This window comes from Petromyzon marinus, chromosome 48 (genome assembly GCF_048934315.1).
Source record: "Petromyzon marinus isolate PM22_M1 ecotype Great Lakes invasive population chromosome 48, UKy_Petmar_22M1.pri1.0, whole genome shotgun sequence".
NCBI lineage: Eukaryota > Metazoa > Chordata > Hyperoartia > Petromyzontiformes > Petromyzontidae > Petromyzon > Petromyzon marinus.
Window position 1 is genome coordinate 8,742,881 of NC_133714.1, and position 18,233 is coordinate 8,761,113.

At 54.9% G+C, this 18,233-nt stretch overlaps 1 protein-coding gene across 1 annotated transcript in view; it reads right to left on the reverse strand.

Annotated features, from left to right (window-relative positions):
* LOC116952738 (stabilin-2-like) overlaps positions 1–18,233 on the reverse strand; it is a 132,289-nt gene that overhangs the window by 29,508 nt on the left and 84,548 nt on the right. The window contains exons 43-53 of the mRNA XM_076074418.1: positions 18,028–18,101; positions 16,487–16,561; positions 15,006–15,125; positions 14,164–14,211; positions 10,915–11,049; positions 9,764–9,916; positions 8,962–9,120; positions 7,346–7,405; positions 6,524–6,700; positions 5,158–5,247; positions 560–706 (exon numbers count right to left, since the gene is read on the reverse strand). Coding sequence (XP_075930533.1) covers positions 560–706; positions 5,158–5,247; positions 6,524–6,700; positions 7,346–7,405; positions 8,962–9,120; positions 9,764–9,916; positions 10,915–11,049; positions 14,164–14,211; positions 15,006–15,125; positions 16,487–16,561; positions 18,028–18,101 — 1,238 coding nt within the window. The remainder of the gene's footprint in view (positions 1–559; positions 707–5,157; positions 5,248–6,523; positions 6,701–7,345; positions 7,406–8,961; positions 9,121–9,763; positions 9,917–10,914; positions 11,050–14,163; positions 14,212–15,005; positions 15,126–16,486; positions 16,562–18,027; positions 18,102–18,233) is intronic.

An 18,233-nucleotide genomic window follows, 5' to 3' on the forward strand; every position in this document is an offset into this window, starting at 1 on the left:
AAACCCACCCACTCATCCACTGCTCCACCCACTCACCTACCGAACCACCCACCCACTCGCCCACATATCTATGTCCTAACTTTTCTACACCTGCTGACTACACCTGTCCACTAGCCCACTCGCCTACCCACTCACCTACCCACTCACCTATCTAGCCAAGACAAAGATCCCCCCTATTGCCTCAACATACTTTTGGGGCAAGTGCTACCAGCGAGCACCGGCACGGCACGCGAAGGGGTGGCCAGCACCTTCGCCCGGCCGCTTTTGTCTCCCCAGTGGCGATGTTTACGCATCGTACCAGGTACTAATTTGAGGCTGAGCAAACCTAGGGGAGACCCATGATCGGTTCAGATATTCACCATTGGTGTTGGTGGCCATGAGCGTGAATTTAACTCGGCTCTCTGGGTTCGCAGCGCAGCGCGCTAACTGCTGCACGTAGCCACCCCAACCAATCACCTCCATATCCACCCACCAGCTCACCTGCCCACCTGCCCGCTCACCCACCCGCCCGCTCACCCCCCCCCCCCGCACTGCCGCCCCTCCCACCGCCCGCGCCCACCTTGATGTCGATGGTGGTGAAGACGTCGCAGCGGCCCCCGACACTGGGCGGCTGCAGCAGCGCGTCGAGGCCGTACAGCAGCCCCCCGTCAAACTCCAGCGCCCGCTGGACGATGCGGGCGCTGCCATCGTTCACGAACAGCTCGCCCTGCGCGCACGCACGCACGCACGCACGCGCAGACAAAGATCCCCCGTGTAGCCCACGCGCGCCCGTGGGGGCAAGTGCTGGTGCACGCGAGCGTGAGTGAGCGGGCGAGTTGAGTGGGCGAGTAAGCGAGTGAGTGACCAAGCTGAAAAGTGTTCGCTTGAAAATTAACCCGTGCTGGTGGTGGTGCTGGTAGTGGTGGTGGTGCTGGTGGTGGTGCTGGTAGTGGTGGTGGTGCTGGTGGTACTGGTGGTGGTGCTGGTGGTGGACAGTCTTCTGCTCGGGGCAGCAGACTGCCAAACAACAGGGTGTGGCTCTTCTTTTGAACAAAAGAATGAAGGGGGCGTGGGAGCGTGGCGGTGAGGTGTGGGAAGCTGTAAGCCCCAGGCTACTTTGGCTCGCCTTCCCATCAACCGGAGGCGAGGAATGGTGGTCGTGGTTACTTATGCCCCCACAGAAGACGAACATCCGTGGAGGGATGCAGGCAAAGCCGATGAGTCAGATGCCTTCTATGACCTTCTGTCACAGGTGCTGGCTAAAGTGGCACCGCGGGATAGAGTCATCATGTTGGGTGACTTCAATGCCCGAGTTGGTCATGATGCTGGCACCTGGTTTGAAGTGATTGGAGGGCATGGACCAGATCAGCTCAATAACAACGGTAGGAGGCTGCTAGATTTTTGTGCAGCCCATGGGCTTGTAATTACCAACACGCTGTTCCGGCATCGGTGCATCTACACAACATCATGGATGCATGCCGGGTCCAAGCAAGAACATCTGCTGGACTACATAGTGACGGACCAGCGGATGCGAGCCCATGTCCTTGACACCAGGACCTACCGTGGAGCTGATCTGCCCTCTGACCATCGACTAGTCATCTGTAAGATGCGCCTGCCATTCTTCCACTCCGGTGGTGGGTGTACACCGAAGACCCCATTCCAACCTAAAGTGGCCTGGTCTCAGTTATCTGATGAAAGTTACAAGCGAGAATTTCATCATCGCTTGCGGCTGGGATTGGCATCGTCCCCGACTCCTCCTGATGTCGAGGGTAAATGGGCGAGGTTTAGGACTGTGACTCATGCAGCTGCAATGGCTGCTTTGGGTACGCGGTCCAGACCTCCCCAGAGACCCTGGCTGACAGAGGAGGTGTTCAGGATGGTTGAGAAAAAGCGACAGGCCCACTGTCATCGGCTACAAAATCCCATGTCAGAGAATGAGGAGGCTTACCGCAGCCTTCGCTCGGAGGTTCGGAGAGCCGTGAGGCGCTGCAATGATGGGTGGTGGTCGCGGGTTGCTGAGGAGATGGAATCTGCCTCAGTGGCCCACGATCACAAATCTCTATTTAACTCCATCAAAAAAGTAACCTGCAGCGCCACACCTATTACCATCATTAGGGGGAAAAACGGTGATCCAATCTCCGACCCCCAGGAACAGGTTTGCAGATTTGCTGAGCATTTATGTGAGGTCCTGGGGGAGGGAAAATCCCTCAGCCAGGAAAACATCGTGGAACAAAGTGAGGATGACCCTGCTGAGGCTGCGGTGCTTCAAATATTGGAAGAAGTCACCCCCTGTGAGTGGCTGGCTGAGGTGCCATCTGTTGAGGAAGTACTGAAGGCAATCCGGAGTCTGAGACCAGGAAAGGCAGCGGGCAGAGACGATCTCCCAAGCGAAATGCTGACGGATGGTGGCGTTTTTGCACAGACTGCCCTATATGACAAAGATCCCCCGTATTGCCTCAAGATAGTTTTGGGGCAAGTGCTACCAGCGAGCACCGACACGGTATGCGAAGGGGTGGCCAGCACCACGCCCGGCCGCTTTTGTCTCCCCAGTGGCGATGTTTACGCATCGTACCAGGTACTAATTTGAGGCTGAGCAAACCTAGGGGAGACCCATGATCGGTTCACATATTCACCATTAGTGTTGGTGGCCATGAGCGGGAATTTAACTCGGCTCTCTGGGTTCGCAGCGCAGCGCGCTAACTGCTGCACGTAGCCATCCCAACCAATCACCTCCATATCCACCCACCAGCTCACCTGCTCACCTGCCCACCCGCCCGACCACACGCTCACCCACCCACCCGCTCACCCACTCACTCACTCACAGACTGCCCTATATGACATCATAACAACAGTCTGGACCACTGGACGGGTTCCGCAGGATTGGAAGGATGCCCTGGTGGTCCCCCTCTTTAACAAGGGGGACCGCACAGACTGTAACAAGTACAGGGGCATCTCACTCCTCAGTGTGCTGGGAAAGGTCCTGGCAAGGATTATTCAACATCGCCTTGCCAGGCACGCTGAGGAGAGGCTTGCGGAGCCCCAATGCGGTTTCAGGAAAGGGCGGTCCTGCACAGATGCCATATTTTCTGTCCGTCTGCTACAGCAGAGGTGTAGGGAATTCCAGCAAGACCTACATCTCTGCTTTATTGACCTGGTCAAGGCCTATGATACCATCAGTAGGCCTGGGCTCTGGGTTGTTCTTCGTGCTTTTGGAGTACCTGACCCTCTGCTCATGATCATTAAGGACCTTCATGATGGTGAGCGGGCCCGGGTAAAATTACGTGGCCGTGAGTCAGAGCCATTCCCTGTACACCTTGGGGTGCGACAGGGATGTCCTCTGGCTCCCACATTATTTAACATCTATTCTGACCACGTAGTTCGTGAAGCCTTCAATAGCTGTACCGGGGGAATCTCCATATGGTACAGATATAATGGGAGGCTGATCGATGCCCGCGTGCGGTCAAGGGATGGCTCCCTATTGGTCAACCACGTTATGTATGCTGATGATTTGGTAATAGCCGCTCGTTCAGAGGAGGAGTTGGAGACGCTGCTGCTGAGACTGGAGCGTGCCACTAAGAGGTGGAGCCTTACCATCAGCCCCACCAAAACTAAGCACCTGCCTGGGTATTTTGTACCATCGGACACTCCACCCCCACAACTCCCAATCGGTGATGGGGCAGTTGTGGAGAGAGTGGAGAGTTTCCCATACCTGGGCAGTGTGCTTATGACCGGCTCCAGTTTAACAGCAGAGGTCTCACTCCGAATCAATCGAGCGGCAATATATTCTCATCGGTTGCGTAACGCTGTGTGGAAGCTACCTGGTCTGTCGCTCCGCACTAAGCCTCAGGTCTTCTCGGCCGCGGTCATTCCCTCCCTTCTCTACGCTTGCAAAACGTGGACCCCCCAAATGGAACATCTTCGCCGGTTAGAAACATTTAGGCTGGCCTGCCTACGATCCATCCTGGGTTTAACCAGACTGGATTGTGTGAGGAGCTCACAAATCCTTGAAAGATCTGGGCAAGGTCCCATCGGTGAGCTCCTCCGGCGGGCAAGGCTGCGATGGCTGGGTCATGTAGCCCGCATGCCCAGCCACCGCATGCCGAAACAGCTTTTGTTCAGCTGGATCGAGGGGGCAACGCTCGATCCCGTACGGGTGGAGCAGGTGGGGGCACACATATTGCTGTACCGCCGTCTCCTGGCAGAGCCTGGGGTAGGGCTCTTCCTCGACACCCACACACGGGGAAAGGGAGTTACACAACGCCATCTGTGCGTGAACAACCAACCCTCGCTGCTGCCTTCACAGCGCTGGATCACTACAGGCGGCCAGTGGCAGTGTAGCCAGCACCACCACCAGTACCACCGCCACCACCACCGCCATCAACAACAACAACACAACAACCGCCAATCGCCGCTAAGTGGCGGTGACGTCACCACGGCACTATGTGCACGTTGAGGCTATCACGTGAAGTGTCGAACAGCCCGCTGGCAGGAGGTCACGGGGCAGACCCAGCAGGTGCCACGGGTCGACCGACCGAGATGACTGAGACGGCTGGCTGATGCACCACCTGTGCGCCCTACTGTGACAACTTGCTGTGCTTTAGCCACCCGGCGCTCCGCACGTTGTTGTGAGCGTCGCTCCTCTGCCCTCCGTTGTTGTTGGAGGCCGATATTGACACCGCTGGTACCAGTCATCGGCAAGTCCACTCAGCTCCACATCCTGCTGTACCACATCACTCCATCTCTTCTCTAGCCCGTGCTGCGCCCGTTTAGCCCCCCCATATCTGGCCGAATAAAAGCTGTAAAAATAATGTGGGAGCGCCAGAGGACATCCCTGTCACACCCCAAGGCGAACAGGGAATGGCTCCGACTCTCCCGGCCACGTAGCTTTACCTGGGCCTGCTCACCATCACGAAGGTAATGAATGATTGTGAGCAGAGCGTCAGGGATTCTGAAAGCACGAAGAACAACCCAGAGCCCCGTCCTACTGATGGTATCATAGTCCTTGACCAGGTCAATAAAGCCATCACCACCTCCACCACAACCACCGCCACCACCACCACCACCACCGCAACCACCGCCGCCATCACCAACCGCTGCTGGTGCTGCCGCTGTGCCAGCCGGCGTCCGTGCGCCGCGAGTAGCCGTGCCGGTTACCGGCGAGGGGGGCGGCCCTCTCACCGTGGCGTTGGACGTGGAGCAGGAGAAGGAGATCTCGGAGCCTTGCATGGTCAAGAGCGCCCCCACCGTCGGCATGTCGGATGCCAGCACCTGCTCGCGCCCGCCGGGGGGGGCGGGGGAGGGGAGGAGGAGGTCCGAGGTGCGTGACGTTGAGGAGAACTCCAGAGACCGGGGCACGAGCGACAGCGAGAAGGGTGGCGGCCCCGGGACCACGGGAACGAGTCGAGCGCTCGAGATGAAGTAACGGCGATGAAGCAGGGAGATCGGCGCGAGGGTCGCGGGGGATGTACGTGTGTTCGTGCGCGCGCGTGTGTGTGCGTGTGTGCGTGTGTGCGCGCGTGTGTGCGCGTGTGTGTGCGCGTGTGTGTGTGCGTGTGTGCGTGTGTGTGCGTGTGTGTGTGCGTGTGTGTGCGCGTGTGTGTGCGCGTGTGTGCGCGTGTGTGTGCGTGTGTGCGCGTGTGTGTGCGCGTGTGTGCGCGTGTGTGTGCGCGTGTGTGCGCGTGTGTGTGTGCGTGTGTGTGCGTGTGTGTGCGCGTGTGTGCGCGTGTGTGTGTGTGTGCGTGTGTGTGCGTGTGTGTGCGTGCGTGTGTGTGTGCGTGTGTGTGTGTGTGCGTGTGTGTGCGTGTGTGCGCGTGTGTGTGCGCGTGTGTGTGTGCGTGTGTGCGTGTGTGTGCGTTGAACTTCTTTTGCGCCGCACGCAGACAACCGTGCCAATCGGAGGTGCGCGGGGAGGGGAGGGGGGGGGCGGAAGGACAGCAAACTAAGCACAAAGAGCAGCTATAAAGAAATGAGTTTGAAATCTCGATGATTTAAAAGTGGCTCCCTAACATCGGAAGGGAAGAGCGTTCCAGACGACCGCAGCGGCGCATCTGAAAGCGCCGCGCGATGCGGCGACCGCCGCCGCCGCGAGGATGACCACCAGAGGTCACGCGGTGATGGTCTATCGCTCCTTGACGAGATCGGCGAGGAATCGTCGAAGCCCCGAGAGTGAATGGGGCGGTGGCTCGGCCCTGGGGGGCGATCGCACGCAGGCCGGGGCGCGGGGACACGGCGCGGACGGACGAGGGTGATGATGACGATGATGACGACGATGCTCTCGATGATAAATAATAACGCTAATTAAGACGACGATCACCATAGCACCATTCGCGATGAGGGATGATGACGATGGCGACGATGTTGTTGTTGTTGTTGTTTACGTTGTCGTTTACAATGACGGCGTTTGCGTGGAAGTTCACATCGACTACGACGGCGACGACGTCGGTTGCTATGACGACGCCGGTTGCTATGACGCCGCCGGTCGCTATAACGACGCCGGTCGCTATGACGACGCCGGTCGCTACCCCCCCCCCCCGCCTTGCCGCACCTTGGCGTCGCGGACCATGTGGAACTTGAGGTGCTCGGCGAGGCGGTCGCGCTGGGCCGGCGCGTAGAGGAAGTCGCGGCGTGCGGGCGGCAGTGCGCGCAGCGCGGCGTCCGTGGGCCACAGCATGGTGTAGGGGCGGTGCAGCGGCTCGGCCAACAGCGGCAGCAGCCCACACTTCTGTACGCACGGAGCCGGCGGGGCGGCGGGGGCGGCGGGGACGAGACCATGATGGGGCGGAGGACACGGTGGATATGGGGGAGATGATGGGGGGGGGGAGATGGGGGGGGGGGAGATGGGGGATGGTGATGTTGGTCATGGGTTTGTGGCCGTGGTGGTGGTGGTGGTGAGCGTGTGATTGTGATGGTGGTGAGCGTGATGGTGGTGGTGAGCGTGATGGTGGTGGTGGACGTGTGATTGTGATGGTGGTGAGTGTGATGGTGAGCGTGTGATTGTGACGGTGGTGAGCGTGATGGTGGTGGTGGACGTGTGATTGTGATGGTGGTGAGTGTGATGGTGGTGTTGAGCGTGTGATTGTGATGGTGTTGGTGAGCGTGATGGTGGTGGTGAGCGTGTGATTGTGATGGTGGTGAGTGTGATGGTGGTGGTGGACGTGTGATTGTGATGGTGGTGGTGGCCGTGATGGTGGACGTGTGACTGCGATGGTTGTGGTGGACGTGTGATTGTGATGGTGGTGGTTAGCGTGATGGTGGTGGTGGTGGCCGTGATTGTGATGGTGGTGGTGAGCGTGATGGTGGTGGTGAGCGTGATGGTGGTGGTGTCCGTGATGGTGGTGGTTGCCGTGAAGGTTGTGTAAGTCCTCACCGCGAGCAGACTGACAAACTCTGAATATCCATGATCTTCTGCCACAGCAGTAATATTCTTCTGTAGCCACACGCACGCACACAAACGTAGCCCAGTTAGCCTCGGAGACTGCGGGGCAGGGAGCCCGGCTTGGTGAACGAGATCTAAACAGCACACCTAAATCTTGACTTGAAGCTCTCGTGACTGCAGGAATTCACATTCGTTGGGTCTTTCACGTAGATAGGTACAAATTAATAAAAGTAATAAATATAAAATAAACAAAAAAAGACTACGACGTTTCGATCACAACATGCTAATTTCTCACATTAACGCGCCAAATTCTCACATTAACACGCCAATTTCTCACATTAACGCGCCAATTTCTCACATTAACACGCCAATTTCTCAAATTAACACGCCAATTTCTCAAATTAACACGCCAATTTCTCACATTAACACGCCAATTTCTCACATTAACACACCAATTTCTCACATTAACACGCCAATTTCTCACATTAACACACCAATTTCTCACATTAACACGCCAAATTCTCAAATTAACACGCCAAATTCTCACATTAACACACCAATTTCTCACATTAACACGCCAATTTCTCACATTAACACGCCAAATTCTCACATTAACACGCCAAATTCTCACATTAACACGCCAAATTCTCACATTAACACGCCAAATTCTCAAATTAACACGCCAAATTCTCACATTAACACGCCAAATTCTCACATTAACACTAATTTCTCACATTAACACGCCAATTTTTCAAAATTAACACGATAATTTCTCACATTAACACGCTAATTTCTCACATTAACACGCCAAATTCTCACATTAACACGCCAAATTCTCACATTAACACGCCAAATTCTCACATTAACACTAATTTCTCACATTAACACGCCAATTTTTCAAAATTAACACGATAATTTCTCACATTAACACGCCAATTTCTCACATTAACACGCCAAATTCTCACATTAACACGCCAAATTCTCACATTAACACGCAAATTCTCACATTAACACGCCAAATTCTCAAATTAACACGCCAAATTCTCACATTAACACGCCAAATTCTCACATTAACACTAATTTCTCACATTAACACGCCAATTTTTCAAAATTAACACGATAATTTCTCACATTAACACGCTAATTTCTCACATTAACGCGCCAATTTCTCACATTAACAGCCTGCAGTCAGCAGCTTTCCCCCTCTTTCTTCTTGATGACGTCACTTCCCCAGTGGTTCCTGGTGACCCCGTGTGACCCCTTGTGACCCCGCATGAACCCACTTGACCCCATGTGACTCCTGTATGATCCCAGGTGGTCCCGGGTGACCCTGTCTGACCCCAGGTGACCCAGGGTAACCAGAGGTGACCACATCTGACGCCGGGTGACCCCACGTGGCGTCACAGTACAACCAGACCGATAGAAATCATCGATCTCAAACGGTCAGAAATCCGAAGCTCATTCCCCCCCCCGCCCCCCCCCCCCCACCCTTGGATGTGCTCCTGATTTTCATCGGTGAAGTCGCCTATACATTTCGTGTTCAAATCGGCGATAAAATTTGGCATGAAATCGGCAACAAAATCTCCGATGGCCGCCGCCGCTCTCACCAGCACGGAGGAGAGCCCGCTGGTCATTCGCTCGAAGGCCTGCATGTGCCTGGGCACCAGCAGCCGGTCGAGCATGTGCAAGACGCCGTTGGACGCCACGTGGTCGCTGGCTGTGATGTGAGCCACGCCGCCCACCAGCACCGACGCTGCGTCGCCCCCCTGCGTCACACCCCCGCGCGTCACACCCCGCGTGTCACACCCCGCGCGTCACACCCCGCGCGTCACACCCCGCGCGTCACACCCCGCGCGTCACACCCCGCGCGTCACACCCCGCGCGTCACACCCACCGTCACATCCCGCGCGTCACACCCCGCGCATCACACCCCCGCGCATCACACCCCTGCGTGTCAAACCCCTGTCACACCCCGCGAGTCACACCCACCGTCACACCTCGCGTGTCACACCCATCACACCCTGCGTCTCATAATCCGCGTGTCATACCTCCCGTCAGAACCCGCGTGTCAAAACCCCCCGCGTGTCACTCCCCGTGTCACTCCCCGCGAGTCACACCCACCGTCACACCCCGTGTCACACCCACCGTCACACCTCGTGTCACACCCACCGTCACACCTCGTGTCACACCCACCGTCACACCCAGCGAGTCACACCCACCGTCACACCCCGTGTCACACCCCGCGTGTCACACCCACCGTCACACCCCGCGCGTCACACCCACCGTCACACCCCGCGTGTCACACCCCGCGTGTCACACCCCGCGTGTCACACCCCGCGCGTCACACCCCACGCGTCACACCCCCCTCCCCCTGTCACACCCCGCCCTGCCGCTGCCCCCGCGCTGCACCTGTGGCGAGCGAGCGAGGGGCAGGGCCTCCCCGTGCAGGGTGACGAGGGCTGGCAGGGCGAGCAGATCGGCCATCAGGAGTTGGTTGCAGGCGACCACGTGGTGCCACAGCAGCTGTGACAGCTGGCCCCGCGCCACCACCTCCTCCAGCAGCTGCCCCACAAAGACAAAGGTCCCCCGGATAGTCTTCACAGACGACTGGGGCCAAGCACTGTTAGTGAGTGGCACCTATTCCGGAAGGCCGGCACGCCGCACGAGCGGGTGGGTGGCGAGCATCACGCCCGGCCGCCTTTGTCTCCCCGGTGGCGTGGTAGTGTGGTGAGCGTGGTGGTGTGGTGAGCGTGGTGGTGTGGTGAGCGTGGTGGTGTGGTGGATGTGGTGGTGTGGTGAGCGTGGTGGTGTAGTGAGCGTGGTGGTGAGCGTGGTGATGAGTGGTAGTGTAGTGAGCGTGGTGGTGAGCGTGGTGGTGAGTGGTAGTGTAGTGAGCGTGGTGGTGAGCGTGGTGGTGAGTGGTAGTGTGGTGAGCGTGGTGGTGAGCGTGGTGGTGAGTGGTAGTGTGGTGTGCGTGGTGGTGAGTGGTAGTGTAGTGAGCATGGTGGTGAGCGTGGTGGTGAGTGGTAGTGTGGTGAGCGTGGTGGTGAGTGGTAGTGTAGTGAGCATGGTGGTGGGCGTGGTGGTGAGCGTGGTGGTGAGTGGTAGTGTGGTGAGCATGGTGGTGAGCGTGGTGGTGAGTGGTAGTGTGGTGAGTGTGGTGGTGAGCGTGGTGGTGAGTGGTAGTGTGGTGAGCGTGGTGGTGAGTGGTAGTGTAGTGAGCATGGTGGTGAGCGTGGTGGTGAGCGTGGTGGTGAGTGGTAGTGTGGTGAGCGTGGTGGTGAGCGTGGTAGTGAGTGGTAGTGTGGTGAGCGTGGTGGTGAGTGGTAGTGTGGTGAGCGTGGTGGTGAGCGTGGTGGTGAGTGGTAGTGTGGTGAGCGTGGTGGTGAGTGGTAGTGTGGTGAGCGTGGTGGTGAGCGTGGTGGTGAGTGGTAGTGTGGTGAGCGTGGTGGTGAGTGGTAGTGTAGTGAGCGTGGTGGTGAGCGTGGTGGTGAGCGTGGTGTGAGTGGTAGTTAGTGAGCGTGGTGGTGAGCGTGGTGGTGAGGTGGTGGTGAGGAGACCTTCCTGTCCCTCTTGAAGGCTGCGTTTGTCGGCACGAAGACGGTGAAGGGGCCCGGCCCAGCCAGCTCCCGGCCATCTTGTTCATCTGGACACACGGGGAGGGGCCAGACCCCACCACAGGCCATCACCACCATCATCACCATCACCACCATCATCACCATCACCACCATCTCAACATCATCAACATCATCATCACCATCACCACCATCATCAACATCACCACCATCATCACCATCATCATCACATCACCACCATCATCACCATCACCACCATCATCACCATCACCACCATCACCACCATCATCAACATCATCATCACCATCACCACCATCATCAACATCACCACCATCATCACCATCATCAACATCACCATCATCATCTCACATCACCACCATCATCACCATCACCACCATCACCAACATCATCACCATCACCACCATCATCAACATCACCACCATCATCACCATCACTACCATCATCAACATCACCACCATCATCAACATCACCACCATCATCACAATCACCACCATCATCAACATCATCATCACCATCACCACCATCATCAACATCACCACCATCATCACCATCATCAACATCACCATCATCATCAACATCACCACCATCATCACCATCACCACCATCACCACCATCACAACATCACCACCATCATCACCATCACTACCATCATCAACATCACCACCATCATCACATCACCACCACCATCATCACCATCACCACCATCATCACCATCACCACCATCATCAACATCACCACCATCATCACCATCACCACCATCATCAACATCATCATCACCATCACCACCATCATCAACATCACCCACCATCATCACCATCATCAACATCACCATCATCATCAACATCACCACCATCACCACCATCATCACCACCACCACCATCATCATCAACATCACTATCACCATCACCACCATCATCAACGTCACCACCATCATCAACATCACCACCATCAACATCACCACCATCATCATCAACATCACCATCATCATCAACATCACCACCATCATCAACATCACCACCATCATCACCACTATCATCAACATCACCACCATCATCACCATCACCACCATCATCAACATCACCACCATCATCACCAGCATCACCACCATCATAACCATCACCACCACCATCATCAACATCATCACCATCACTATATCACCACTGAAATCATCACCATCATAACCATCATCACCATCACACCATCATCAACATCACCACCATCATCACCATCACCTCATCATCACCTCACAACCATCATCATCATCACCACCATCATCAACATCACCACCATCATCAACATCACCACCATCATCAACATCACCACCATCATCACCATCACCACCATCATCATCATCACCATCATCATCACCATCACCACCATCATCAAAATCACCATCCATCCATCATCACCCATCATCACCATCATCATCATCAACCACCAACCATCATCAACATCACCACCATCATATCAACATCACACCATCATCACCATCACCATCATCATCAACATCACCACCATCATCACCACCACCACCATCATCACCATCACCACCACCATCATCACCACCATCATCACCATCACCACCATCATCACCACCACCATCATCACCATCACCACCATCATCACCACCATCACCACCATCATCAACATCACCACCATCATCAACATCACCATCATCAACATCACCACCATCACCACCATCATCAACATCACCACCATCACTATCACCACCATCATCAACATCACCACCATCATCATCATCAACATCACCACCATCATCACCACCACCACCATCATCACCATCATCATCAACATCACCATCATCATCATCACCACCACCACCATCATCACCACCATCATCATCAACATCACCACCATCATCACCATCACCACCATCATCACCACCACCATCACCACCACCATCATCAACATCCCACCACCATCATCACCACCATCATCACTACCATCATCATCATCACCACCACCATCACCACCATCATCATCATCACCACCACCACCATCATCACCAGCATCACCATCAACATCATCACCACCATCATTACCACCACCATCATCAACATCACCATCACCACCACCATCATCAACATCACCATCATCACCACCATCACCACCATCATCACCACTACCATCATCAACATCATCACCATCACCACCACCATCATCACCACCATCACTACCATCATCACCACCACCATCATCATCACCACCACCATCATCACCACCATCACCACCATCATCACCACCACCATCATCACCACCATCACCACCACCATCATCACCACCACCATCATCACCACCACCATCATCACCACCATCATCACCACCACCACCACCAACATCAACATCACCAGCATCATCACCACCACCACCATCAACATCATCACCATCATCACCACCACCACCACCATCATCACAACCATCACTACCATCATCACCATCATCACCACCACCATCATCACCACCACCATCACCACCATCATCATCACCACCACCATCATCATCAACCCCACCATCAACATCATCAACATCATCACCAACATCACCACCAACATCACCACCAACATCGCCATCAACATCACAATTATCAGCAACATCACCATCAACAACATTACGAAGAACTTCATCATCAACTTTCATATCAACATCATCAACACATACTGTACCCATGTTCCTATGCGAGCTCCAGCATTCCCATGCTGTCATGTGTCTCCGTGTCTCCGTGTCTCCGTGTCCCCTGCGTCCTCCTGTCTCTGTCCCCACCACCCTGTCTCCCCACATCCCGTGTCCCCGTGTCTCTGTGTCCCCGTGTCTCTGTGTCCCCGTGTCCTCGTGTCCCCGTGTCCCCGTGTCTCTGTGTCTCTGTCCCCCACCACCCTGTCTGTCCCCGTGTCTCTGTCCCCACCACCCCTGTCTGTCTCCCCACGTGTCTCCATGCTCCTACATCCCTGACTGCCCAAGTGTCGGTCTCCATGTGACCCTGAGTAGGGGGTGGAGGTGTCGGGGGGGCACTGTGGGGGGGGGGGCACTGTGGGGGGGCACTGTGGGGGGGCTCTGTGGGGGGGCACTGTGGGGGGGCACTGTGGGGGGGGGCTCTGTGGGGGGGGCTCTGTGGGGGGGCACTGTGGGGGGGGCTCTGTGGGGGGGCAATGTGGGGGGGGGGCTCTGTGGGGGGGCTCTTTGGGGGGCACTCACCTGCAGCTGGAGGAAGAATCCCCCGGCGTCGGAGTGAATGGAGAGCTCCTGCGGAGGAGCGGAGAGACAGGCGCGGGGTCATTACATCCTTGTGTGATCATCCATCAATCCTCACGAGATCATCGTCACGCGATCATTATCGTATCATCATGGCGATCATCACGATGATCATCATCGTAATCATCGCGCAACAATTATCATCACGGTGGCTAGGAGATGTTAACTACCTCGCCTGGTGTACAGGAGGTCGTGGGTTCAATCCCGACCCTGACTCTCTATCATCATCATCAAGGTGGCTAGGAGATGTTAACTACCTCGCCTGGTGTGCAGGAGGTCGTGGGTTCGATCCCGACCCTGACTCTCTATCATCATCATCATCAAGGTGGCTAGGAGATGTTAACCACCTCGCCTGGTGTGCAGGAGGTCCGCGGGTTCGATCCCATCCCTAACGCCTGCTGCTGTATATTTGTAGTTTGCGCGTCTCTCTCCCCGTGATCGTGTGGTCCTCCGGTTTTCCCCTCCACGTTTATAATCAACAACATCACGCGTTTAGAGTATTTGGCACGATGACGATGAGCCACCACGTTGAGCTATCATTCGTGATGGCCAGGTCGCTTCTGAAAAAGAGCTGTACAGCAGCTCGGCGTGGCCTTGCCCGGTAAAATAGAGAGACAATGGTTTTTCTGCATGGTTCTTTCGGTAAAAGTCACGTAGAATAGAAATAAAATAATAACAAAAATAAAACGCAATAAAATAAAATCCTCACAATGGTTTTTATTGGTTAACTTCCGCCATCAGCGGCGCAGGCCTTGGGCACTTTCAGGGCTGCGCCTTTAGCTCACCTGGAAGACCGTGCCCCGGCAAGTGTACCCGTCGCCCACGTAGCTCGGGTTGCAGGTGCACGTGCTGGTCCCAGGGCCCGTGTGGTTGCATTTGCCATAGAGGCTGCACCCGCCATTGCCCTGTCACATGGATACAGGTGGGGGGGGCGATCGTGAGGTGCGGGGGGGGGGGGCAGCTGTTTCCACCAAAGGGACAGCCTGCTCGCTCAGACTATAGCTGACTCACTGAGACTATAGCTGACTCACTCAGACTACAGCTGACTCACTGAGACTATAGCTGACTCACTGAGACTATAGTTGACTCACTGAGACTATAGTTGACTCACTGAGACTATAGCTGACTCACTGAGGCTATAGCTGACTCACTGAGACTATAGCTGACTCACTGAGACTATAGCTGACTCACGGAGACTATAGCTGACTCACTGAGACTATAGCTGACTCACTGAGACTATAGTTGACTCACTGAGACTATAGTTGACTCACTGAGACTGTAGCTGACTCACTGAGACTATAGTTGACTCACTGAGACTATAGCTGACTCACTGAGACTATAGCTGACTCACTGAGACTATAGCTGACTCACTGAGACTGTAGTTGACTCACTGACACTATAGCTGACTCACTGAGACTGTAGCTGACTCACTGATACTATAGCTGACTCACTGAGACTATAGCTGACTCACTGATACTATAGCTGACTCACTGAGACTATAGCACTCACTGAGACTATAGTTGACTCACTGAGACTATAGCTGACTCACTGAGACTTTAGCTGACTCACTGAGACTATAGCTGACTCACTCAGACTATAGCTGACTCACTGAGACTATAGCTGACTCACTGAGACTATAGCTGACTCACTGAGACTATAGCTGACTCACTAAGACTATAGTTGACTCACTGAGACTATAGTTGACTCACTGAGACTATAGCTGACTCACTGAGACTATAGTTGACTCACTGAGACTATAGCTGACTCACTGAGACTATAGCTGACTCACTGAGACTATAGCTGACTCACTGAGACAATAGCTGACTCACTGAGACTATAGCGGACTCACTGAGACTATAGCTGACTCACTGAGACTATAGCTGACCCACTGAGACGATAGCTGACTCACTAAGACTATAGTTGACTCACTGAGACTATAGCTGACTCACTGAGACTATAGCTGACTCACTCAGACTATAGTTGACTCAGAGAGACTATAGCTGACTCACTCAGACTATAGCTGACCCACTGAGACTATAGCTGACTCACTAAGACTATAGTTGACTCACTCAGACTATAGCAGGATCATTCAAACGATAGCAGTGTTAGGGTTCGTTTTAGTGTTAAGCATTCAGGCCAGTGTTGGGGCTAGAATTAGGACCAAATGTTCGGGTTAATGTTCGAGGCAGTGTTGGGGTTAGTGGTAATGGTGACGGTTGGGTTAGGGCCGGAGTAATGGTGGCGGTTGCCGTGGCGATGAGCGTACCACGCGGCACGGGTTGATGGACTCGCACGATGATTTCCCATCTCCCTGGAAACCGCGCAGGCAGTTGCACACGGCCTACACACACACACACACAAGACAAAGATCCCCCGTATAGCCTGAACACATCTTGGGGGCAAGTGCTGTTACCAGGTACCTTGCGAAAGCTGCCTTTCTCTCCCTGGTGGTGATGTTTATTACACACCGCACCAGGCACCCATTTACCGAGAGGAGGCCCAGGACCGGTTCAGATAATTGTCACCGGCTTTAGCCCCGAGCGGGAATTGAACTCAGGTGGCTGGGTTTGTAGCGCACCTGCGATAACCGCTGTGCCACCTCTCATAAATACAGAGACAAAGTTCCCCCGTGTAGCCTCTAACAGACTGCGCGCTACGAACCTGGCGACCCGAGTTCAATTCCCGCTCACGGCCAGGCCCAGTGAAGAATATCTTAACACGGTCCTGGGCCTCCCCCACCCCCCTAGGTCGACTCAGCCGCAAATGAGTGACCTGGCGCGGTGTGTAGCGAACATCGCCACTGGGGAGGCAAAGGCGGCCGGGCGTGGTGCTGGCCACCCACCCACCCCCTCTTGTGCCGTGCCGGCCTTCATAGGCGCTCGCTGTTAGTGAGCGCCTATGAAGCCTGTCCAAGGCTCACAAACACACACACACAGTCACACACACACACACAGACACACACACAGACACACACAGACACACACACAAGTCACACACAGTCACACACACACACACAGACACACACACACAAGTCACACACAGTCACACACACACACAGTCACACACACACACACAGACACACACACACAAGTCACACACAGTCACACACACACACACAGTCACACACACACACACAGACACACACACACAAGTCACACACAGACACACACACACACACAGTCTCACACACACACAGTCACACACACACACAAGTCACACACAGTCACACACACACACAGTCACACACAGACACACACAGACACACACACACAGTCACACACACAGACACACAGTCACACACACACACAGTCACACACAGTCTCACACACACACACAGTCACACACACACACACAGACACACAGACACACACACACAGACACACACACAGTCACACACAGACACACACACAGACAGTCACACACACACACAGACACACACACACAGTCACACACACAGTCACACACACACAGACACACACACAGTCACACACAGTCACACACACACACAGTCACACACACAGTCACACACAGACACACACAGTCACACAGACACACAGACACAGTCACACACACACACAGACACACACACAGTCACACACAGTCACACACACACACACAGTCACACACACACACAGTCACACACACACACAGACACACACACACACAGTCACACACACAGACACACACAGTCACACACACACACACAGTCACACACACACACAGACACACACACAGACACACACACAGACACACAGACACACACACACACAGACACACACACACACACACCCTGCTCAGGAGTCTGACCTTGTTGGGCCCAATGCGCGTGCACTCTGCGTTGGCGTGGCACCCGCCATTGTTTTCCAGGCACGGGTCAATTTCTGTCCCACGCGCACACCACAGACGCAAGGACCATCAACAGACTATCGGGGGGGAAAGCGCTGTAATTGTACGTGCGCGCGTGTGTGTGTGCATCTTAAAGTGCACCTAGCCTGGCACAAGCGCCGTGGTGG